This window comes from Solanum tuberosum, unplaced genomic scaffold, assembly GCF_000226075.1.
Source record: "Solanum tuberosum cultivar DM 1-3 516 R44 unplaced genomic scaffold, SolTub_3.0 scf00087, whole genome shotgun sequence".
Taxonomy (NCBI): Eukaryota; Viridiplantae; Streptophyta; class Magnoliopsida; order Solanales; family Solanaceae; genus Solanum; species Solanum tuberosum.
Genome location: NW_006239017.1, coordinates 1,108,900 through 1,133,274, shown reverse-complemented (window position 1 = coordinate 1,133,274; position 24,375 = coordinate 1,108,900). Strand labels below are relative to the sequence as shown.

At 31.1% G+C, this 24,375-nt stretch overlaps 10 protein-coding genes across 10 annotated transcripts; 8 read left to right on the top strand and 2 right to left on the bottom strand.

Moving 5' to 3' along the window:
• Positions 1-396: 396 nt before the first annotated feature.
• Positions 397-921, top strand: LOC107060644 (uncharacterized). Its single transcript, XM_015308748.1, has one exon. It carries the CDS (start codon positions 397-399, stop codon positions 919-921), a length of 525 nt encoding a protein of 174 aa, XP_015164234.1.
• A 2,464-nt stretch (positions 922-3,385) lies between these two features.
• Positions 3,386-3,937, top strand: LOC102598825 (uncharacterized). Its single transcript, XM_006347318.2, has one exon. The coding sequence runs from the start codon at positions 3,386-3,388 to the stop codon at positions 3,935-3,937; it is 552 nt and encodes a 183-aa protein (XP_006347380.1).
• Positions 3,938-4,197: 260 nt separating this feature from the next.
• Positions 4,198-4,602, top strand: LOC102604952 (miraculin-like). The gene has a single exon (XM_006347424.1). It carries the CDS (start codon positions 4,198-4,200, stop codon positions 4,600-4,602), a length of 405 nt encoding a protein of 134 aa, XP_006347486.1.
• A 331-nt stretch (positions 4,603-4,933) lies between these two features.
• LOC107060643 (uncharacterized) lies at positions 4,934-5,452 on the top strand. Its single transcript, XM_015308747.1, has one exon. The coding sequence runs from the start codon at positions 4,934-4,936 to the stop codon at positions 5,450-5,452; it is 519 nt and encodes a 172-aa protein (XP_015164233.1).
• Positions 5,453-6,193: 741 nt separating this feature from the next.
• On the top strand, positions 6,194-6,961 carry LOC102598489 (miraculin-like). The gene has a single exon (XM_006347317.1). It carries the CDS (start codon positions 6,210-6,212, stop codon positions 6,822-6,824), a length of 615 nt encoding a protein of 204 aa, XP_006347379.1. The 5' UTR covers positions 6,194-6,209; the 3' UTR covers positions 6,825-6,961.
• Positions 6,962-8,176: 1,215 nt separating this feature from the next.
• On the bottom strand, positions 8,177-8,761 carry LOC102598156 (miraculin-like). The gene has a single exon (XM_006347316.2). The coding sequence runs from the start codon at positions 8,759-8,761 to the stop codon at positions 8,177-8,179; it is 585 nt and encodes a 194-aa protein (XP_006347378.1).
• A 3,326-nt stretch (positions 8,762-12,087) lies between these two features.
• On the bottom strand, positions 12,088-12,696 carry LOC107060642 (miraculin-like). The gene is made up of 2 exons (XM_015308746.1): positions 12,429-12,696; positions 12,088-12,326 (listed from the first exon to the last, which is right to left on the bottom strand). The coding sequence occupies exons 1-2, from the start codon at positions 12,694-12,696 to the stop codon at positions 12,088-12,090; spliced, it is 507 nt and encodes a 168-aa protein (XP_015164232.1).
• A 2,412-nt stretch (positions 12,697-15,108) lies between these two features.
• LOC102597848 (miraculin-like) lies at positions 15,109-15,858 on the top strand. Its single transcript, XM_006347315.2, has one exon. The coding sequence runs from the start codon at positions 15,161-15,163 to the stop codon at positions 15,791-15,793; it is 633 nt and encodes a 210-aa protein (XP_006347377.1). The 5' UTR covers positions 15,109-15,160; the 3' UTR covers positions 15,794-15,858.
• Positions 15,859-17,773: 1,915 nt separating this feature from the next.
• Positions 17,774-18,539, top strand: LOC102597537 (miraculin-like). Its single transcript, XM_006347314.2, has one exon. It carries the CDS (start codon positions 17,800-17,802, stop codon positions 18,406-18,408), a length of 609 nt encoding a protein of 202 aa, XP_006347376.1. The 5' UTR covers positions 17,774-17,799; the 3' UTR covers positions 18,409-18,539.
• A 958-nt stretch (positions 18,540-19,497) lies between these two features.
• LOC102597209 (probable 18S rRNA (guanine-N(7))-methyltransferase) lies at positions 19,498-24,375 on the top strand. The gene is made up of 9 exons (XM_006347313.2): positions 19,498-19,717; positions 19,794-19,869; positions 20,507-20,590; positions 20,677-20,732; positions 21,674-21,730; positions 22,102-22,151; positions 22,297-22,449; positions 23,615-23,750; positions 23,860-24,375. The coding sequence occupies exons 1-9, from the start codon at positions 19,622-19,624 to the stop codon at positions 24,022-24,024; spliced, it is 873 nt and encodes a 290-aa protein (XP_006347375.1). The 5' UTR covers positions 19,498-19,621; the 3' UTR covers positions 24,025-24,375.

Genomic DNA, 24,375 nt, shown 5'->3' with positions numbered 1-24,375 from the left:
GGCGAAGTCAAAATTTTAATCTTACATATTCTGAATTTTGTAACGATAATTTCAAGTGTTAATAACTAAGTTCTAAACTTAATATTTTTACATATTTAATATCTTCTAAATACAAATACACAATTCAAGTAAAAAGTTACTGGGTTTGACCGAACCCGTACCAAGGCTTCTAGCTCCTCCCCTGATTCCCAGTAGGAAGGTTCAAGTACCTAATAAATTAGGAAAGTAAGAAAACATTAACAAATTAAAAATATAAAATTGGAAATACCTATTCCGAGTCATTCCAGAAAAAAACAAAAGAAATCTCTGCCTATAAATTTAGTAGCAAAGCCTCATAGTTGCTCACTTTTTTCATTCAATTGAATCAATCAATCAATCTCCAGTAGAGTCCGTGAAATGGCCTCAATCAACGTGACAGAAATGAATTCAGTGCAACTCCATCAATCAAGAATAGCGATGCTCTCAGAGTCAATCAAATCAATTGCATTCAAGAAACAACAGATAACGAAAGAATTCAAAAAGGGTGATGAAGTTGAAGTGGCAAGTCAAGAATTAGGCTTCATAGGCTCTTACTACGCAGCAACTATTATTTGTTCCACTGGCGATGATTATTACAGAATCAAGTACAAGACTCTGTTGACAGATGATGAGTCTGAGCCGCTAGAGGATGTTTTCTCTGCAGCCGAGATCCGCCCTGTTCCACCTCATCAACATGAAACAATGTCAGAAAATGGATTCCGTCTATACGATATGGTAGATGTATTTGACAACGATGGATGGTGGTTCGGATTTATCAGTGCGAAAGTTGGAGATGAGTACTATGTCTACTTCCCTACAACTGGAGATAACATTGCATATCCTCCTCGTGTGTTGAGATTTCATCAAGAATGGTCTAATGGCAAGTGGATATTTCTTCCATGACAATGAAAGATTTTCGACTTGCACTGATCTTGATTTCAAGAAATCCTTGATTTACTGTAATTTGATATGAATGCGACTTAATTGATCATTCTCTTTATCCCAATTCATCAAGTTTGGTCGCAAATTGTTATATTGATGATTAAGATTTTGATATGCTGTATAGTGAGAAACGAGAATATATGAATTTGTTACTCTGTTTTAGAGTTGAATTGTGCTGTATAATAAGATGCATTACTTTTCTGTCGGTGATACACCCAAATTCAGGTTTATATCTACAGAATTGAACATATTCTTCAATGCCGTCTAATGTTAAGTCTTGAATATACCGTCTTATGTTTTTTTTATATATATAGCTACAATCAGAAACTGGAAAAGAAACAAAAAAGGGAAGAATGAATTTGAGTGGATCAATCAGAGTTGGAAATCTTATGGAATATAACTCATCACAAAGCTTGTAGAGAATTCTTGAAAGTTTGAGGCATGTCAAAGACACCATTTTTAAACTCGATATAGATGTATGTCATAATTCAACAAATTCTTCTAATATAAAACTAAATCACTTATCTTCCCAAAGATAAAGAATATAAGTATATATAGGTCTGAAGAACTCAAATGATCACAATGGAGTTTCAAAGCTAAAAAATTGCTGCAGTTTGGAAAAAGGATTAATGGCTCAAGAATTTAGTTAATAATAATGAGTTATGTTACAAATATCAGTTGCAACATTAATATTTGAATTAGAAGTAATGATCAATCAGTGGCAGTAATGATTTTCTCAATTTTTTAGCTTTGAAACTCCATCTTTTAGCATTGTTGTAACTTACAACTTGTAACAAAGATCACGATTTCACTTGCACACAACTAGCCTCTTAACACTTGTAGATGCTGAAAATTGTATGATTGGACCCGACCCAACCAATTGAGACATATATTATGTCCTTTTGGTTCACCACGAAGAAGTAATCCGTTATCCCCTCCCCAATTATAGAACAGTTTTCTTGAGAGTCTAACCTGGAATGCTTTTAATCTAGGTTTGAAGCTCCATTTTTTTTCCCTTTTTAATGAATAAGATTGAAGCATATTATTTTATTGATTTTGAGGCAATATGTTTCATGTGCTAGTTTTGTTCCAGCTACAGGACATTGAAACTTTCTTGAAAATGGTGGAGATTAGATGGATGTGCACCAGTAATTCAAAACATTGCAGTTTTGGATAAGGCTGTATGAGTATTTTGTTTATTACATCTAAATCTTTTTGACTGTGAGACGTTGTAGCGAGTGCTGTCAAGATTATGAATACAGGTTAATTGTCCAGGATACACTCGTAAACTTTTGTTAAATACGGTAATTATTCAGATCTTATTTATATACAGGCTATACTAAGAGAGTATAACTAGCCCCTTAACATTTGTAAATGCTGAAAATTGTATGCTTGGGCCTGTTGGGATGCATATTATGTCCTTTTGGTTCACCACGAAGAAACAGCTTATGTACATACTAGCTAAATACTTGCTGGCTGTACTGACCTTGACCAACATGATAGTATCATTCATGATTTCTCTTTTGTTTTAGTTAAGACTAAGTTTCAACAACTCTTTTAGGCTTCAAATTGACGATATCCATAGGCTGAATGTTGAATTGGCAAAAATAAAGTCGAGACAATCATTCTGGGCTATATTTGATACATTAGAAAGCCGCCCTTTCTTTCTGGGCTTGTCCAAGAGGAAATCGGAAATCAAAAAGAAAGAAGTCTGTCAGACAGCCATGGGACCATCCTAGGCATGAGATCAGGTCTAGGAACGATCATCTACTGCAACCACAGCTCAAAGAGCCATGATAGGCTGTTAGTCACGCTCTGGTCACATGGCCATGCTTCATCAACCAGACTTGGTTTCCTGTCTCCTTAGAATCAAGGATACAGTGGTACGAGCCTATAGAACAGATCCTGTTCAAGTAAGGTCGTGACATATGCTCCTGGTATGAAGCCTCATAAAGATGGAGTTTATGTGTTGCACTGCCGATGTGGGAACAATATGTTGGCCCCCGACGCAGCTTCGCTGACTACTACGCAATCTCTAAGCCTAAAGTGCAATAAAAGTAATAAATTTTGTGTCAGATTTCAGTTTTTGATTCATTATAGAAAAATTAATTATTATGCACTTACTTATTTAAGGGGTAGACAAGTATTTTCGTAGAAACCATTCCGATTTCCAGTGGGAAAAATTCCATCACAGTTTTTCCTCTTGCCATAGTCCATAATAAATTAGGAAAGAAAAAAAAGATATAAACCAATCAAAAATATAAAAATTGGAAATACCTATTCCGGGTCATTCCAGGAAAAAACAAAAGAAAACAGGAAAATAATTCCTTATTTAGTCTTTGCCTATAAATTCAGTACCAAAGCCTCATAGTTGCTCACTTTTTTCGTTCAATTGAGTCAATCAATCTCCATAGAGTTCACAATAATGGCCCCAATCAACATTACAGAAATGAATTCAGTGCAACTCCATCAATCAAGAATGGCGATGCTCTCAGAGTCAATCAAATCAATTGCATTCAAGAAACAACAGATAACGAAAGAATTCGAAAAGGGTGATGAAGTTGAAGTGGCAAGTCAAGAATTAGGCTTCATAGGCTCTTACTACGCAGCAACTATTATTTGTTCCACTGGCGATGATTATTACAGAATCAAGTACAAGACACTGTTGACAGATGATGAGTCTGAGCCGCTAGAGGATGTTTTCTCTGCAGCCGAGATCCGCCCTGTTCCACCTAATCAAGATGAAACAATGTCAGAAAATGGATTCCGTCTATATGATATGGTTGATGTATTTGCTAACGATGGATGGTGGTTCGGATTTATCAGTGCGAAAGTTGGAGATGAGTACTATGTCTACTTCCCTACAACTGGAGATAACATTGCATACCCTCCTCATGTGTTGAGATTTCATCAAGAATGGTCTTATGGAAAGTGGATATTTCTTCCAAGACAAGGAAAGATTTTCAACTTGTACTAATCTTGATTTCAACAAGTTCTTGATTTACTGTAATTTGATATGAATGCGACTTGTTAATCATTCTCTTTATGCCAATTCTTCAAGTTTAGTCGCAAATTGTTATATTGCTGATAAAGATTTCGATATGCTGTAATCTGTATAGTGAGAAACTAGAATATATGAATTTGTTACTCTGTTTTAGAGTTGAACTGTGCTATTTAATAATAAGATGCAGTACTTTTCTGTTATAATAAACATTACTCACAAAGATTCACTAGAAAATGAATAAGGTATTGATATTAGTTCTTCTCTATGTCGTTGCCATATTCACAAGTTCCAATTCTGCACCTGAATCCGACCCGATTCTTGACATAAACGGAAAAATCCTCCGAACACACACTACGTATTTAGTAGTCCCAGTAAATCACAAATATGGTGGGATTTCTTTAGAAACCACTGGCAATGAAAAATGTCAACTTGGTGTAGTTCAAGAAATTTACAATGTGCACGGAGGCTCTGTGGCATTATTCCCACTGAACCCAAAGAAAGGTGTAATACGCGTGTCTACTGATTTAAACATCGCGATTTTGTTTATTGCAAAGTCATTTGCAAAGATGTTGAGATTATATGATCAATGGACAGAGACGTTTGTCACTCAGCAATGTCCCTCTTGTGTTCAATTTTAAAAAGGAATTCACTTAACATCGAAAAAATAACGATTAGTAATAATAATGATTAGTATAAGGCAATAAGTTGCTCTATAAAAGAACAATAATGTAATAAGGCGTGACTATGCTATGCTTTTATTATTGAGTAAACATGTAAGTTATTAACCCCATTTTTTCCTGTTTCCATAATTCAAGTCCCTAACAAATTAGGAAAAATAATAAAGTAAACAATTAGGTAAATGGAAACCTAATCACCGTAACTGAATATTCTGCCTATAAATTCACTTGCAAAGCCTCATAGTTACTCACTTTTCATTCAATAGAAACAATCTCCATTACTACTCTCGAAATGGAACGCCACGAATCAAGAATGGAAATGCTCACAGAGTCTGTAAAATCAATAGCATTCAAGAAACAACAGATAACAAAAGTATTCCAAAAGGGGGACGAAGTTGAAGTGGCAAGTCAAGTATATGGCTTCGTAGGTTCTTACTACGAAGCAACTATTGTTTCTTCCATTGGCGCTTATCATTACAGAATCAAGTACAAGAATCTGTTGACTGATGATGAATCTGCACCACTGGAAGAGATGTTCACTTCAGCCGCGATCCGCCCTGTTCCACCTCATCAAGATGAAACAATGTCAGAAAACGGATTCCGTCTGTACGATATGGTTGATGTATTTGCCAACGATGGATGGTGGTTTGGATTTATCAGTGGGAAAATTGGAGAAGAGTACTATGTCTACTTCCCTACAACTGCAGATAACATTGCATACCCTCGTCATGTGTTGAGATTTCATCAAGAATGGTTTAATGGGAAATGGATAGTTCTTCCAAGACAAGGAAAGATTTTTGACTTGCACTAATCTTGATTTCAACAAGTTCTTGATTTACTGTAATGTGATATGAATGTACTGAATCTTTTTCCTTTATGTTAAAAAGAATTTCAAGTTTAGTCCCAAAAATTGCTTTGCTGATAAAGATTTCTATTGAGGAAATAGTCATTAAATGTTTGTACTTTACAGTGAGAAATAAGAATCTGTAATTTGTTACTCTGTTTTAGCCTTGAATTGTGCTGTATAATAAGATGCATTACTTTTCTGTTCAGTTATAACTTATATCTACAGAATTGAAGATATTCATTAGTGACTTTGAGAATTGAGATTTAGTATCTGTCGATCTGTCAATAAATTATATGCTTGGACTCGACATTCGACCCGACCCCATTGGGACACATATTACGTCCTTTTGGTTCACCTCAAAGAAACAACTACTTATCTGCACCAGATATTTATATCAAATTAATAATAGCGTATGTGTTATGCATATTCTTATAGTATCACCTGACTATAATTAATTAACGAACATTTTCATTTTATTTGTTAATTAACCAATATAAATTTCAATGATTTGGGATTAAACAATCAGCTAGGAACACCAAGTTTTTGACATGTATGGTGCTGCTGATTTGGTTATCTTTAGATAAATATTATCAATCAAAACAATCAGGGTCAAACACCACCCAAAGTTTTAATTAAACCAAAATCCAACCAATGTGCTATTTTTCTTCTATAAAAACACTAATCGCATATATCCCTAATATCCATCCAAACAAAACAGAAAATGAATAAAGTTTTGCTATTACTTCTTCTCTGTGTCTTTGCCATCTTCACAAGTTCCAATTCTGCACCTGAACCCGATCCGATTCTGGACATAAACGGAAAAATCCTCCGAACACACACTACGTATTTCGTAGTGCCAGTAAATCACAAATATGGTGGGATTTCTTTAGAAACAACTGGCAATGAAAAATGTCAACTTGGTGTAGTTCAAGAAATATACGATGTGCACGGAGGCTCTGTGGCATTATTACCACTGAACCCAAAGGAAGGTGTAATACGTGTGTCTACTGATTTAAATATCGCGATTTTCAGCACCCACGGGTGTGGTGATCAATCTACAGTGTGGCAACTTGAGACGTATGATTCCAAAACAGGAAAGTATTTTATTAAAGACGGCGGAGTTGAAGGAAATCCTGATCCTAAGACTATAAGGAATTGGTTCAAAATTGAGAAGTATGGGCATGGTTACAAGTTTGTTTATTGCCCTTCAGTGTGCAGTAAATGCAAAGTTATTTGCAAAGATGTTGGAGTTTATATGAAAAATGGACAGAGACGTTTGGCACTCAGTAATGTGCCTCTTGTGTTCAATTTTAAAAAGGAAGAATTCACTTCTTGAGATTGAACAAATAACAAAATAATAAGAATAAGGACATTACAATAAGTTGTTCTATAAAAGAACAATAATGTAAGCTATGCTTTTATTTCTTCTTCTTGTTTTTATTGTCACTGAATAAATATATACGTGTATTTTGCAATCCCTTTTGCCTTTAATTTGAGCTTGAAAGATTACGAGTTTTGTTTAGGGCTGGCAATGGACGGGTCATAATGGGTTAAGACAACAATTGGGTCAAGACCCAATTCAATCCAAATTTGCTTGGGTCAAAACAAGTTGGGTCATAATGGGTTATATTACGGGTCAAGACCCACCCAACCCAATTTTTACTAAGCTTAATTATTTTATTTGTCTTTTAAATTATTTTAGTACCGAATAAAATTAATATTTTTTCTTTATTATGGCTATACAACATATCAAATTGAAAAGTAAGTTTAAAAAAAATATTCCAACAAGATTTTTCATGAGCCAATCAGGTTACATATCAACCCAATTTTTAATGGATTGAAATGGGTAATGGGTCCCTAGAAGCTCCCACCCCTTTTGCTCCCTTGGTAACTCAAACTCGCAACCTTCGGGTTGGAAATGAGGGGTGTTTACCATCCGAGCAACTCCCTCTCGTCAAATTTGAAACTAATTAATAGTACCCTTTTTTACAAAAAAAACAACTCTTTGTGATGTAGTATTAAAAGAATGGATCTTGGACCTAATTCAACCCCAAAAACTCGTTTATTGGGGATAATTATCCAAGTCCAAAGAGATCATGCATATTTTTCTCATTCCACCTACAACGCGCGAGACTTACGAGGAAGTATATGTCTATACGGCATACGCCCATCATCTATATGTCTATACGGCATACGCCCATCATCTATCGATCACAATATTTATAAAACCCTGCTTCATTATACAATAGTTCCATTAAACGCTTATTTTATCATTTTGAGTTCAAGTTATAATATATAATGTCAGTATGAAATTTTTTATAGTATTAAGTTATTATAAGGATATATGACTTAAATTCTTTTAATTTTAAACGAACATGGACATCGAAAATCCAAACTATTCTCATTTTTCACTTAGGGTTAATTACAATAAACAGTCTGATAATACGACGCAATTAGAATACACCCCTATATTTTAATCTTTTAATGTTATATTCATTAAAATAATATGGTATATTATAATACAATATAATACACATTATGAAACAACCTAAAACAAAATTGACAAGAAAGGAAGAAACTAAAATGCATAGTTTAATTTATTATTATATGAAGGATAAGTTATCATCATCCTCATTAGTATAGACACTTATTATATTTGTAGAGTGAAATTAGAGCAACTGAATACGTTCAACGACCTTCAAGAATTTCCTTCTTAAAGTTGAACACAAGAGGGGCACCATTAAGCCCTAAACGCCTCTGACCATTGACCATAACAACTCCAACATCTTTACAAATAACTTTACAGTAAACAAATTTATAACCCTGCCCATACTTCTCAATTCTGAACCAATTCCTTCTATCCTTAGGACCAACATTAATAAAATACCTCCCTCCATCATATTTCTCTAGTTGCCACCTTGTCGAATGAAGACAATCATAGGTACTGTAAATTGCAACGTTTAAATCAGTGGACACGCGAATTACACCTTTCTTTTTATCGACTGGTATTAATTCCAGGCCATGGCCGTGTGGTTCAATGTAACGTTTTTGTATGACACTAAGTTGACATGTATTATTATTGCCTATGGTTTCCACGGCAACGCCACCGTATTTTTCGCCGTTAATTGGAACTATAAAATATGTTTTCTCTGTTCGGAGAATTTTGCCGGTTATGTCAAGAACTGGATTAGGTGCTGAAGATGCTTCACAAAGCCAAGAATTTGTGAAGATGGCAAAAATAGAGATAAATTGTAATATGAATAATTTCTTCATTTTCTGAAACTTTTGTACTATGATTGGTATTTTTTTTATTTTGGTTTTGTGATGGTGAATTTTTGTATGGACATTTAAAGGTGTGGATTGTGTTTTTTTATAAAGAAAATATAGCACATTGGTTGTGGATTTTTTGTTTAAAACTTGGGCACGTACCTAAATAGGTCGACGGTGTTTGACTTTGACATTAAATCAAATATTTTTGTGTGGCTTTTGTTTGACTTTCACTTTTCTAATCCAATGAGCAATTTTGGGAGGTTTGATGGATATTATTTCTGAGGGAGTTCTGTCACTTGGTGTGCATGGTATTTGAAAAATTTTAATCCAGAAATTTTGATCTTTAATAATTAAATATATATATATATATATATATATATATATATATATATATATATATATATATATATATATATATATATATATATATATATATATATATATATATATATATATATATATATATATATATATATATATATATATATATATATATATATATATATATATATATATATATATATATATATATATATATATATATATATATATATATATATATATATATATATATATATATATATATATATATATATATATATATATATATATATATATATATATATATATATATATATATATATATATATATATATATATATATATATATATATATATATATATATATATATATATATATATATATATATATATATATATATATATATATATATATATATATATATATATATATATATATATATATATATATATATATATATATATATATATATATATATATATATATATATATATATATATATATATATATATATATATATATATATATATATATATATATATATATATATATATATATATATATATATATATATATATATATATATATATATATATATATATATATATATATATATATATATATATATATATATATATATATATATATATATATATATATATATATATATATATATATATATATATATATATATATATATATATATATATATATATATATATATATATATATATATATATATATATATATATATATATATATATATATATATATATATATATATATATATATATATATATATATATATATATATATATATATATATATATATATATATATATATATATATATATATATATATATATATATATATATATATATATATATATATATATATATATATATTACTTTATAGTTTGTTCGACTTGGACTTATTTATAATTATATACGTAATAGATAATTATGTTTTTTACTTTTTAAGAAACGTCTCAATTATATCATACTAACATCTTACATATGTAGAAATATATTTTTTTTTATAAAAAGTAAATGTAATTAATTTCATTAATCAATGACACAAAAAAGATAATTTAATTAAAATAGAGTAGACAAAATTTGAAGGTCTAATTTTTTTTCATACTAATACTAATTTACAAATTTGTTAGTATCATATTATTAATTAAAATATATGAGTTGTATATATAATTATATATTTCGATATGATAATTCTATATTTCACTTTGTTTTTCTTCATAAATGCTGCATATTGTACCAAATATAAAACAAAAATAATTAAAACACATATCAAAAGTCATGTCAAATATCATAATATCGTGATGCGGTGTAACAAATTGTAAAAACATTTTGGGAGCATATATATATATAAGTAACTAATTATTTTAATTATGATTAGAGCTTTATTCTAGTTAATTAAATTTCAGCCATTAATTTAGAATTGTGACATGTGTCTCCAAATCAAGTAAGAATTTTAGGAAAATGAAGAGAAAGAAAATAAATGAAGAGGAGTCACATCTAATAATTACACCATTTTTCTTTATAATTAGTGCTTTAAGAAATTATAGTACTTTTTTTTTGTTAGTAAAATGTTTTACTACTATTATTCCTTTATATGATATATAGTCATAAATAAAGTTTTGGAAAAGAATATGATAGATTAGAGAGTAAATAATAAGGAATAAAGAACAATGCAAAAATTATAACTCGAGTAAATTTTCAAAGGATCAATCCAATTAAAATCATATAGTAAAATCCCTTACTTTATTTTTATATCAATAAAGTCATTCAATTTAAACTTTAGTCTCCCGAAATAGCATTTTATACAACCAAAAATCTGACATGGAGCTTTTGCAAAACAAAACACACACAAGATTATTAGCAAAGGGCACTCGATCCTTATGGAGTACATCACTATTATTTGAATTAACAGACAAGTTATTTTCTTCATCATTTTGGTAAGTTTTAACTTATTTAAGTAATTTGTTCAATTACATTAATATATAGATACTTGCTTCAGCAGACTCTACACATAACAGAAGCTTAGTGCACCAGACTGTCCTTTTTATTTCAAGAATTGAATTCCCTTTTGAAGTTGAACACGAGAGGAACATTTATAATTTTTTTAGTATCACATTATTTAAATATATGGGTTGTATATGTAATTATATATTTCTATGTGATATTCAATATTTCACTTTTTTCTTCATAAATGCTGCATATCGTTCCAAATATATATTTTTTTAAATGAAAACACATATCAAAAGTCATGTCAAATATCATAATATCGTGATGCGGTGCAACAAATTGTAAAATATTTTGGGAGCAAATTAAATATACATATAAGCAATTAATTATTTTAATTATGATTAGAGCTTTATTCTAGTTAATTAAATCCCAGCCATTAATTTAGAATTGTGACATGTGTCTCCAAATCAAGTAAGAATATGAGGAAAATGAAGAGGAGCCGAATCTAAATAATTACACCATTTTTCTTTATAATTAGTTCTTTAAGAAATTATACTTTTTTTGGTAGTAAAATGTTTTACTACTATTATATCCTTTAGATGATAGTCATAAATAAAGTTTTGGAAAGAATATGATAGATTAGAGAGTAAATAAAAAGAAATAAAGAACAATGCAAAAATTATAACTCGAGTAAATTTTCAAAGGATCAATCCAATTAAAATTGTATAGTAAAATCACTTAGCTTATTTTTATATCAATAAAGTCATTCAATTTAAATTAACATTTTATTTATACAACCAAAAATCTGACATGGAGCTTTTGCAAAACAAAACACACACAAGTTTATTAGCATAGGACACTCGATCCCTATGGAGTCCATCACTATTATTTGAATTAACGACAAGTTATTTTCTTCATCATTTTGGTAGTTTTAACTTATTTAAGTAATTTGTTCAATTACATTAATATATAGATACTTGCTTCACATAACGGAAGCTTAGTACACCAGACTGTCTTTTTAATTTCAAGAATTGAATTCCCTTTTGAAGTTGAACACGAGAGGAACATCGTTGAGTGCTAAACGATTTTGTTCATTGATCATATAAACTCCAACATCTTTGCAAATGACTTTGCAGTAAGTGCACACTGAAGGACAATAAACAAATTTGTAACCATGTCCATACTTCTCAATTTTGAACCAATTCCATATTGTTTTAGAACCAGGATTCCCATCAACTCCACCAACGTTAACAAAATACTTCCCTGTCGATGGATCATACTCCTCAAGTTGCCACACCGTCGATTGACAACATTTTTACGTGCTGAAAATCGCAACATTTAAATCAGTCGATACACGTATTATACCTTTCTTTTTATCCACCGGGATAAATTCTAAAATAGCACCATTTTTGTCGTATTTTTCTTTTACAACGCCAAGTTGACATGTCTCATTGCCGATGGTTTCTACAGAGAGACCGCCATTTTCGCGATTTGTTGGCACTATGTAATACGTTGTGTGTGTTCGGAGGATTTTGCCATTTATGTCTAACACTGGTTCAGGTGCGGAGGATGCTTCACTAAGCCAAGAATTGATGAAGGTGGAAAGTAATAATATTAGCAATAGATTCTTCATTTTTTGAAATTTTGTAAGTAGTGATATTTTTGTTTTGTGAATTTTGCATGGACAATTAGAGATGTAAAATGTGTTTTTTTATAAAGAAAATAGCACATTGGTTGTGGATTTTTTTAATACTTGGGGACGTGCCTAAATTAAAAGGTTGAAGGTGTTTGACCTTATATAGTTTATGTTTTTAATTTTTTATTCAGTATTCGATATTCGTATTGAAGTCTGACTAATTCAGATTCAAGTCAAATAGGGCCCCATTTGGGTAGCACTCCTTACAAAGAATTTTCTTTATGCCCAAGGCTTGAACCCAAAACCGCGGAGGAGCATGCAATTTCATCCGATCCACTACTCCATATCCATTACTAATATATACTAATTCTTTTATTTTTGGAAGTTTTTTCTTTCTTTCTAATCGAATGAGCAATTTTGCAAGTTTTAGCTACTAGTTTTAATTTGATGGATAATATTTCTAGGGGAGCTCATTTGGTTTTTCTTCCCATCAATATATATAATATAATATAATACAATAAAATAAAGATTAAAAGTAAGTGTCACTAGATATGAAATCCAAAAGGCTTTCATTAAAATAATCATTTTTTAATTATCATCTAAATTATAATGTATAGTGTATAAATAAATCTGCATATTGTTTTTTTATCACTAGAAAAGGAAAAGGTGAAGAAAGGCAGGAACAAGTTGTCAATATATACTTTGTCCTAAATCAACTTTATATTTCAAAACGGTTATTAGACACCAAATAAAAAATTTATATTGGCCACCATCACTTGTCGAGGAGCAGAGTATGAATTCATGGAAACTAATGATGTCTGACTATGAATTCCATTCAGATCGAAATTGCAGAAAAATAACGTGCGTTCAACAAGTATAATATTCAAAGTGTTTATGGTGAAAATTATACTTAAATTATCACTTTTTTTCGTAAATATTATCTTAATTATCAATTGTTCTTTTTAACTGTTTAAACTATCATTTCATTTCATATTAAAACACACTCTTTCATATTGAGTTGATCAAATATTTATTTTTTATCGATAACATATGTGTAGACGACATTCAGCATCGAGGTGTCTTTTAATAAAAATAATAATAATTAAAAAATAAAATTCACTTAAAATATAATTAACTATTTTATTTTTACCATTAACTCAAATCTAAATGATGTGACCAGACAAACCATATGCTGCAGCCACCTCATAGTGCCTCTCTGAAGTATTCTACTAGCAAATTGTGTGATAAAAACATTAGTATATAAATATGTATCTTATGTTGCTTTTTTTATATACCACGTTATTGTAACTTGAAAATTTAAATAATAATAACTAGCTGGCTCCGATCCAATTTTAGCCTATGGTTTCAGTAATTTAAATATTAAATAATGATAACTAAATAAAACCAGATGGATTAAATATTAAATAATGAAAATTAAATAAAACCATATGCTTCCATCTCTTATTGTCTCTTCACCCTACGCGACAGGTAAACTAGGAGTACTATATATACTTTTAAAAAATATAATATTATAGCACTTCATCATTATAGTAATTTCACTTTCCCATACATAATTTTCTTAAATTAAAGTTACAGAATTGAGCCCAATCTCATTTAAAAATAAGTTTAATTTTAATATGTATCGAGTGAAATAATATTACATAAATTGAGGCGGAATGCGTGTAACCTTATCTTTGACTGATGCATTCCATTCCCAAAATGATTACTTAATTAATTAGGTCTACATGTATTTCAGGAATGAATGAATGCCGCGTCCTCACTCCTCTCCCTTTGGCGCTTGTCGGTGGCAAATTTATACTACTATGAAATTCATTACTTTAGCATTGAATTGGTCAAATTATTTATATACACCTTCCCGTATAGTGTTTATTATTCATATTCGAGTCTGATTAAATTTGAATTTACTCCGTATAGTTCGTTATTCGAGGGACAGTGCTCTCTGTCAAAAAAAAAATCATACCTAAAGCTTGAACCCAAAACCTTTGATTAAGAAGGAACAAACACATCCACTACATCACATCGTTTGGTAGTTTTTATATACTATTATTTTATAATATCTCTTATGAATAAAAATAATAATCTCTTGAAAAAAAACATAAAATTAAAACCAATTTATGAAAAATCAAAAAATAAATTGACCCAAAATATTAAAGTAATTCAATTTTAAAACTTATTTAAACAGCTCTTAAAAAAATATATCACATAAATTACGACGGAAGAAGTACGAAAATATTATTTTAGTGCCATTACAATTATTAAAATTTTAGACCCACCACTATCGCACGCCTCCTCCTTACAACCAAAAAAAAAACGAGTAATGAACATTGACGATCCACCAACGTGCAAAATATCATCACCCTTATCTCTCTATAAATTGACATCCACTTGCCATAAACACTCATATCAAAATCAAACTAACACAAGAAAAAAAATAAAAATCATGAACACTCTCTTGTTACTATTTTCACTTTCACTTTCAATTATTCCATTTACCTTATGTGTACCCAATCCCTCAAGAATACTCTCATCATCATCTCCAGTTCTCGATATCAATGGCGATAAAGTTCAAGCAGGTCCCAATTACTTCATCTTACCCGTCATTCGAGGAAAAGGCGGCGGACTTTACCCATCCAACGTTAAACAACACAATAGTACATGTCCTAGAGACATTGTTCAAGAGACCGACGAGGTACAACAAGGATTGCCAGTAGTGTTTACACGTCTCGACGCGAAAAAAGGCGTCGTTCGTGTATCTACTGATGTTAATGTTAGGTTTTATACTCCGACGATTTGTGCTAGAGAAACTATTTGGAAACTTGGAGCGTATGATGACAAGTTGAAACAGTATTTTGTTGTGACGGGTGGAGTTGAAGGTAACCCGGGTCCGCAAACGGTGGGTAATTGGTTTAAGATTGAGAAATTCGGGTCGGATTATAAGTTTGTGTTTTGTCCAAGTGTGTGTGAGTTTTATAAAGTTATTTGTAAAGATGTTGGGGTTTTTATGAAGGATGGAGTTAGGTTTTTGGCTCTTAGTGACACTCCATTTAAAGTTATGTTTAAGAAGACTTTTTGATTGTGTATTTTTTTTTTTTAATTTGTCAATTTTTATGGTTAATTGAAAGGTTTGGTTTATAATAATATTGTGTTTTTTATGTAATCTTGCTTATGTTCGTTAATTAACTTCGTCTTGGATATGAAATGCGACTCTTTTATCTTTTCATTGTTGTTCATCCTCCTGGCCAAATAGAAAGTTGAATTATCAAAAAAAAAAACTCATTAAAAAATAAACGATTGATTTTTCTTAAAAAACTCATCAAAAATTTTACTTTTCAATATATCGATGTTTGATTGAATATAAAATTAAAGAAATATTTTTTTCGAAACTTTTGATCTAAGATGAAACTGAGAAATATTTATGACTAATTATAACTCGAATATTTAGCATAGAACTTGGGCAAATTTATCTCTTCATTCACCTACAACAATATATTTTCTTAGAATATATGAAACAAGTGAAGTATTGATTAGCAAATTAAGCCTAGTTTTAATAGTATTTGAAAATGCTTTTATAATTAATCCTTCATTCTCTATTTTACCACAAATAAAATTATAGTATGTTATTAAGCATTATATATATACACACGTGTGATTATAAATTTTGTACCGAACTATGAGTGAAATTCAATTCACTATAAACAATGAGTTTATTTATAAAATATAAAAATTATGGTAATTTTAATTTTTTTTAAAATTTCTCAAATAATAGAATTTAATCAAAATACTAGATTTTTTCTTATATTTAGTAACTTTAATTGTTTATCAAATATGCCAAGTTATTTGACACAAACAATATTTGCCAAGTTCTTCCTATATTTTTTGGAATATTTATGTCCAAACACGTCACTGCGAACATAATTTCGAAATTTCGATCTGTTAATTAAGTGTCATGGATTTTTAGATGCATTAAAGTCAACTTCTGGAAGACTTCTCCAGTCCAATTAAGATGTGCGTTCATTATTGACCAACTTATGTCAAGATCCATTTCAGTTATCAACATCATGCTTCGTCCGTTTCAATTTTTATGACACATTTTGATTTTGAGTTTTTACATATTTTAAATTGTTAATTATTGTAATTTATAATATTTTTACGTAGTTTACAAATATATAAATTTTATTTTAAAAAAATTAACAATTTCATGCTCAAATTTTGAGTTAAACTTAAACTGTTTGACTCTTAAAAAATAAAATGTGTCACATAAATAAATTAGGATAGAGAAAGTATTATTTTTGAAGTCAAATATTATTACTCCTTTACTTAGCTTGATCTTTATATCAAATAAGTATTTTATTTTATTTGTTTATATCTCTAACTAATTTTTTTTAGGAAATGTTTTAGATTAACAAACGCCAAGTAGTAATATAAAACTAAGAGATTATTTATTCATATAAATATTTTAATTGAGTATCCCATTTTAAAATTCATTGAGCACGTTTGATTTAAAATTTCAGGGACCGCCACTATTTATTTTTTCTTTCACTACCAACAGAAATTAAAGTAGCTTATCCCTGGGCTATAAATTGACATCCACTTCTGATCATTCAACACACCAAAGGACTCATATCACAAAAAAATTGAAGATTTCATACTCAAATTTCATGCTCAAATTTCGAGTTAAACTTAAACTATTTGACTCTCGAAAAATGAAACGTGTCACATAAATTAGCATAGAGATAATATTATTTTTAAGTCAAATATTATTACTCCTTTACTTAGCTTGATATATCTTTATATCAAATAAGTATTTTATTTTATTTGTTTATATCTCTAACTAATTTTTTTTTAGGAAATGTTTGGGGTTTATTAAAAATCAAGTAATATAATTCGAAGAGATTATTTATTCATATAATTTTTTTTTGACTGAGTATCCCATTTTAAAAATCATTGAACACGTTTGATTTAAAATTTCAGGGACCGCCACTATTTTTTTTTTCTTTCACTACCAACAAAAATTAAAGTAGCTTATCCCTTAGCTATAAATTGACATCCAATTCTGATCATTCAACGCACCAAAAAAAAATGAACATTCTTTTGCTACTTTCAATAATTCCATTTACCTTAGCATCATCGTCATCGTCATCACTATCTCCAGTTCTGGACGTCAATGGCAACGAAGTCGAAGCCGGTCCTAACTACTTCATCTTACCAGTGATCCGAGGAAGAGGCGGTGGCGGACTTTCCCCATTCAACGTTAAACAAAACAACACTTGTCCTAGGGACATTATACAATGGGATGACGAGGAACAAGAAGGATTGCCCGTAGTGTTTACACGAATCGACGCTAAAAAAAGCGTCGTTCGTGTATCCACTGATGTTAATGTTAGGTTTTATACTCCGACTATTTGTGCTAGAGAAACCATTTGGAAACTTGGAGAGTATGATGAGAATTTGAAGCAGTATTTTGTGGTGACGGGTGGAGTTGAAGGGAATCCGGGTCTGAAAACCGTGGGTAATTGGTTTAAGATTGAGAAATTCGAGTCGGGTTATAAGTTTGTGTACTGTCCAAGTGTGTGCAAGTTTTGTAAAGTTATTTGTAAAGATGTTGGGATTTTGATTACTAAGGATGGAGTAAGGTTATTGGCTCTTAGTGACACTCCTTATAAAGTCATGTTCAAGAAGACTTTCTGATTTTGGGAACTTTATTTTCTAATAATAAATAAATAAATATTTTGTGTCTGATTTGATGTAATCTTGGTTGTGTAAAGTTTGGACATGGCTTGATCTTCATCTACATCATTGTTGTTTATTTTAGCTACCCACCTTGTCTCTGTTTCTTATAAAAAAATAGTATTATTTTTCACAATATTTGTTACTTTCACGCTTAATCGATAACAATATTTTATATTAAAGTCACTTTGAAAAGGAATAAAGTTATGCTTTGAGGTAAGTATAACTGAAATAATTAGATGTCACAGTACAAGAAAATAATCAAGCAAATAAATTATATATTAAAGAACATAATACTTAGTTTAATATGATTTAGTCAATTGTTTTACCTACAATGAATTTTGGAGAGAATATCTCAAAAAGTTCACACTTAAATTTAAAGAGGTCTAATTTTTATTTTTTTACGGTGGTAGTGACTTTTATTAACTATAAAAATGATCTCTTTAGAGTTTACATTGAAATGAAATGTTTCAAAATTTTATGTCTAATAAAATGCGTACATCATAATTTAAGGTGAAAATTTTCGCTAAAAGCGATAGTTATATTCATATTAGTGAGGATTCGTCAAATCAAACCCATTGTCGCATTATGTGAGCTTAACTTAACGTTTAGAGTAGTTGCTTCACTTTTCCAACTAAACACCAATCATCTATTGAAGAATATATTGATCAAATTACATCTAATAGAGTTACTAAGATTTTGTAAATAATATTATTGATCTTTATGAAAAAATTAACCCCGATGCTTTCAGTCAGGGAGGAGCTAGTAACCTGTATGCGAATTCAGCTGAACTCAGTAGATTTTACTCAAATAATATATTTATGTTAACAAATTTATTTAATATATACAAATATTAAATTTGAATCCTTACTATCACTTAAAATCGTCATTACAAAATTCAAAATCCATAAAATTGAAATTTCAATCTTTTATATCTGCCTGGGTTAACCAATTTATAGTGTTTTTTTAAAAGTAAATATTTCATATATTGACGGGGGCAATTAGACATAATTAAAAACAAGGAACTGATTGACGGACATAGTTCAGAAGTCAGGGGACCAAAGAGAAATTATCTGTAAAAGTCGCGGGGCTTTGCTAGGGTTTAACACAGAAATTTTAGGCCTTTCTTCTTCGGAAAAAGAGAAATCGAATTAGCTTGCCGGAGCTCAGAAAAATGTCGAGACCGGAACTCCTAGCACCGCCGGAAATTTTCTACAATGACGATGAAGCTAGAAAATATACCTCATCTTCTCGAATTATTGACATACAGGTATATATCCTATTGTAATGAACAATTTTATAGTTATATGGTAATGCTTCTGATATCTGTTTGTATTTATTGAAAGACACAACTTTCCGAGAGAGCATTGGAGCTTCTTGCTTTACCAGATGATGGCGTCCCAAGATTACTTCTTGATATTGGTATGTATGTATGTATGTTTATGAGTATTACCTGAAAAATTTGTGAAGGAGAATTTGATGGGCTAGATTTAGCATTAAGTTAATACTTGTGAATGAAAATAAACGAATTTGAGCATTCTGAGCTTCCATATATCCTATATTTGTCCAAGTATGGTTGGTCCTTCTGGTTTATAGTAAAGCTTGTTAGGTGCTATCGCATAAAGGAGTCTTCATGTTTACAAGGTATTGACTTTTTCGATGTGGAGAAAGTTTTATAGGTAATTTAAATAGGAAAGTGTTCACCTTCTTAAATTATTGAACAATCAGAGTAGAATGAAGTGTTTGATTGGCCTTTCATACTGTAGCATGGGAAAGTGCCTCAATGTTTACTGGTGTAGAGTTATGCAATTTAGCCAGGTTTGCTTGTGTTTCTGAGTTCACTTAGGTAGTAGAGGTCATCATGTAAACCTGAAAGATTGGAACTTCTGGAATTGTTGCACTTATGGATCCTACAGCTGTATCTTTAAAGCAAAGACGCTTGTTTCTGCATATTCAACTGTTTAGTTTTGAGATTTCAAACTCATTTCACCATATTCAGCTAAACGAAAGTGTGAAGGAAAAACAATGATATTTTTTCATTCTTTCTTGTTTTCCGAAGGTTGCGGATCAGGTCTAAGTGGGGAGACACTCACTGAGCATGGACACCAGTGGCTTGGTTTGGATATATCAGAATCAATGCTTGGTATGTAAATTTCTTCTTAAATGAGTAAAAAATTTGATATCTTGCTATGATCTTTATCAGACCGCTAAATGGTGGTTTTATTCTAGATATTGCATTGGAGCGTGAGGTTGAGGGTGATCTGATGCTGGGTGACATGGGTCAGGTAGGTTTCATAGTTTCGTTTGATTGCTTCATCCTACTCTCAATTGTGATTTAAAATGCCAGATACACCTTGTTGTTATTCTATAATCCTGTTGCTTGGGCTGTAACATTTTTAAGTTGTCAAAACTCCTGCATGATCCACCACCCAGTGTATGAAGCTCATCAGCTGAGAAATCTCGAAGTGCCCAAAAAGGAAAGGAAAATACTGCACATAACTTCAGACTTAAACATGCTAGCTTCTCATGAAAACATTAAGCATACTAATGAACCTATCAAAAAATATGACAAAGTACCAATTCATGGAAGCAAAACTTCAGCTTTACCCAGCTAAATATGAAACGTCATTTTGCATGATGTATTTTTCTTCTCTGTTTTGATGACAAACAAGTGATGATTTTTAGGTTACAAGTTTACAAGCTGTAATGCTACTCTCAAATTGAGAATAGGTTATTCCACAATTCCATATCTCATAATTTTGCATGCAAGTCATCTATATATTAGGTGGAGTTTTGCATCAATACCATTTACATTTCTTCCCTGAGCCCTCTTAAATACTATGAATATAGATATGTTTATTTCTAGAATATTCTGCCTAGAGGGCTATAACTATCATCTATATTTAGGATTTTCAAGTCAAAGGCATAGTGGACATATTCATAGTCATTTGGCTATGGTTTTCCAGCATGATTTGTCTGCAAGGTCTATTTTTTTTTTTGTGTGCGCTAAAAGACTGGAGAAGATGAAAGATCATGAATTGTGGTTGTCTATCTTGGTTGATTGTGCACACAATTGAAATTACTTATCAACTGAGTTGTGTCAATAATGCTGTTGATAAACTTTTACGTTGATAGAGATGTTACAAGTTGTCAAATAATGGGTAGTTCAAATTCGTACATGTTCTTTCATAGAATGGCATAAATTATCGGTTTGCATCTATCGTAGGGCTTAGGGCTTCGATCTGGTATTCTGGATGGTGCCATCAGTATCTCAGCTGTGCAGGTATTTTTTTCCCTCTTCTTTGTTGAGATCTTCAATTTTCTGAGCTGATAATGATGATAGTTACCAGGGGAGCCTTGACAATTTAGAGTTATGTGTGAAATGTTATCTATTGTGTTTTCATAATCAATTTTGTGCTTTTGATATGAAATTATTAGCCTATGTACTACTTTCAAGTTTCAAGAGGCACGTCTTGCCATAGTCCTCATAATCTCATCATCTCCTTGCAAACATTCTCTGGTTATGACTTCAATTTGGTACCTGTATGAATTTCCTTTAGTTGGTTTTGGGTGAATTATCAATACACACCGATTTGTATAGCTTCTTAAGGCATATTGCTTATCAGTTCTGATGTACTTAATTTTCCCGAGCAGTGGTTGTGCAATGCTGACAAATCTTGTCATGAACCTCGGATAAGATTGAAGTAAGTAAAAAAAAATCTTTTCTTATTGTTAGTTGGTCAATTGTGATGTTAATCTCCTCATGATCCATTTATGACGCCATTGTAGTTGAATGATTTCATACTCCTAGCTATCTAAGTAGTATGAATTTTATTCATAACTCTGCAGGGCTTTCTTTAGTTCCTTGTATAGATGTTTGGGAAGGGGAGCAAGAGCAGTACTCCAGATCTATCCTGAAAATCTTGCTCAGAGAGAGCTGATTCTGGGTTTTGCCATGCGAGCTGGATTTTCTGGAGGCATAGTTGTTGACTACCCACACAGGTTAGGAACCTATAGATTTAATTTACTGTCATTTTTTTCCTAATTTTGTTGTGAAATAGTTTGAAAATTTAGCAGTTTACCCAAGTGCAGCTCATTCCTCAATGGTCCACCCCTGACCTAAATTTACCTGACATGTACAAAGGGAAGTCTTATATGGCTAAGTTGCACTTTTTTCATTCTAGTTACAGCTTAGTTGTGTGAACTTTTGTAGCATGTTACCCTTCAATTTATTTGAATTGAGATGGTTTAGGCCGTCTGTAAGCAGCATCAATCAAAGTAAATAAGCACTTGTCAACCACTGACTGGCTTTTGTGACCGTTAGTTCCTCCTGTGGACTTCCCTACACCTCTCTCATGCTCAGCGTATGTGCCAAAGGCACTTTTGGAACGTTGACCAAGTACACACTATTGCTCTAATATTGATAGAACTGCTTTACAAATTGATTAGCCAAAGACAAACTGTTTTTTCTCAAAAAGTATTTTTTGAAAAGCACTTCTGACAGAACACTGTTCAAAATAAACAGAGTTTAGAAGTTCGGCCAAACTGACTATTACTCTTACTAAGCACCCTCCTAACAATTGTTAAGAGTGGGTTGGTGTATAAAGATTAACAGTTTAATTGCCTAAGATGAGGTTTAGCAAATAAAGGACCAACCTGTATTACATAATTTTTTTTTAAAATTTGGTCAATTCCATTAGTATGACGAAGCTAGGTTGTGTTTCGGAAGTAAAACTTTAATGTGTAGAACACAAAAGGGAAATGACTGAAGCAAGCAAAGTAACTGAAATAAAGGCCCAGAAAGTGCAAAAAGATTTTATCCCTTTTTTATGTAGCTGCAAAAAGATGCATGAAACTAGTTATTTCTTCTACTCTTTCTTTTATTAAGTTATTTTTCTACCTTATATCGTTATATCACGCTAAAGATTTTGCTTTTGTACTTGGAAAAGATATTGCCTTAGTAACAAAGATTATTATGAATTGACCAGTATCAGTTAGTGTAAGCTTAACCAAAAGTAGAACCAAGGAACCTGAATTTTTTGGTGCTTGAGATGTATGTTAGCTTTGCCCCAGGATATGATTACAATGCACTTTCAAGTGAAGGTTCATTTTGTTTTGATTTGGTTGCTGTCCTGACATAAGATTGTATGTTGTTTTGTTGTCACAGTTCTAAAAGGAGGAAGGAATACTTAGTTCTCACTTGTGGTCCACCGTCTCTCAGCACCGCTACTGCCGAAGGAAAGGGTGAAGATGGAGAGAGTTGTTCTGATGAAGACAGTAGCGAAGATGAAGAAAACCAGACAGTAAGTAATTCAAGGGCACTTAACTTACCGCCACTGAAGCTAATCAGTGTCTTTCCTCCTCCCAAAACCTTTTTTTTTTTGTTTTTACTCCCATCACCCTACTGTGCAGGTTTGCATATCTGACAGGCGCAGGCCTAGAAAAAAGCAAAAGGTGAACAAGAAAGGCAAAGGGAGGGACTGGGTTCTGAGGAAGAAAGAACAGATGAGGAAAAAGGGGAATGCGGTTCCTGCAGATAGCAAATACACTGCACGTAAAAGAAAAGATCGCTTTTGATCCAATAGTAAGATATATTTTTGGGTTGATTTATATGTTTTCAACAGAACTTCAGCACAAGGAGCTAAAATTATTACTTATTGACCGAAGTGAGAAGCAAAAATATTCTGATAAAAGACGTTCCTCAGATTGTTTAAAGCTTCTGGGACAGTTTTGTGAGACCTGATAATTTTCAGCTGAGTTCCAAGAGTAAACAAGACGGTCTATAGTTTCTTGGTTCTTTACGTATGATTTTTTTTCAGTTGGAGGTTGTTTTTCGATAGATCAACGTAGTGTGTATTTAACCCCTTCTGGAGTTGATCACTGGTTGAATACTTTATTTTCTTATGCAGTAGAAATTGTGTTTATTTA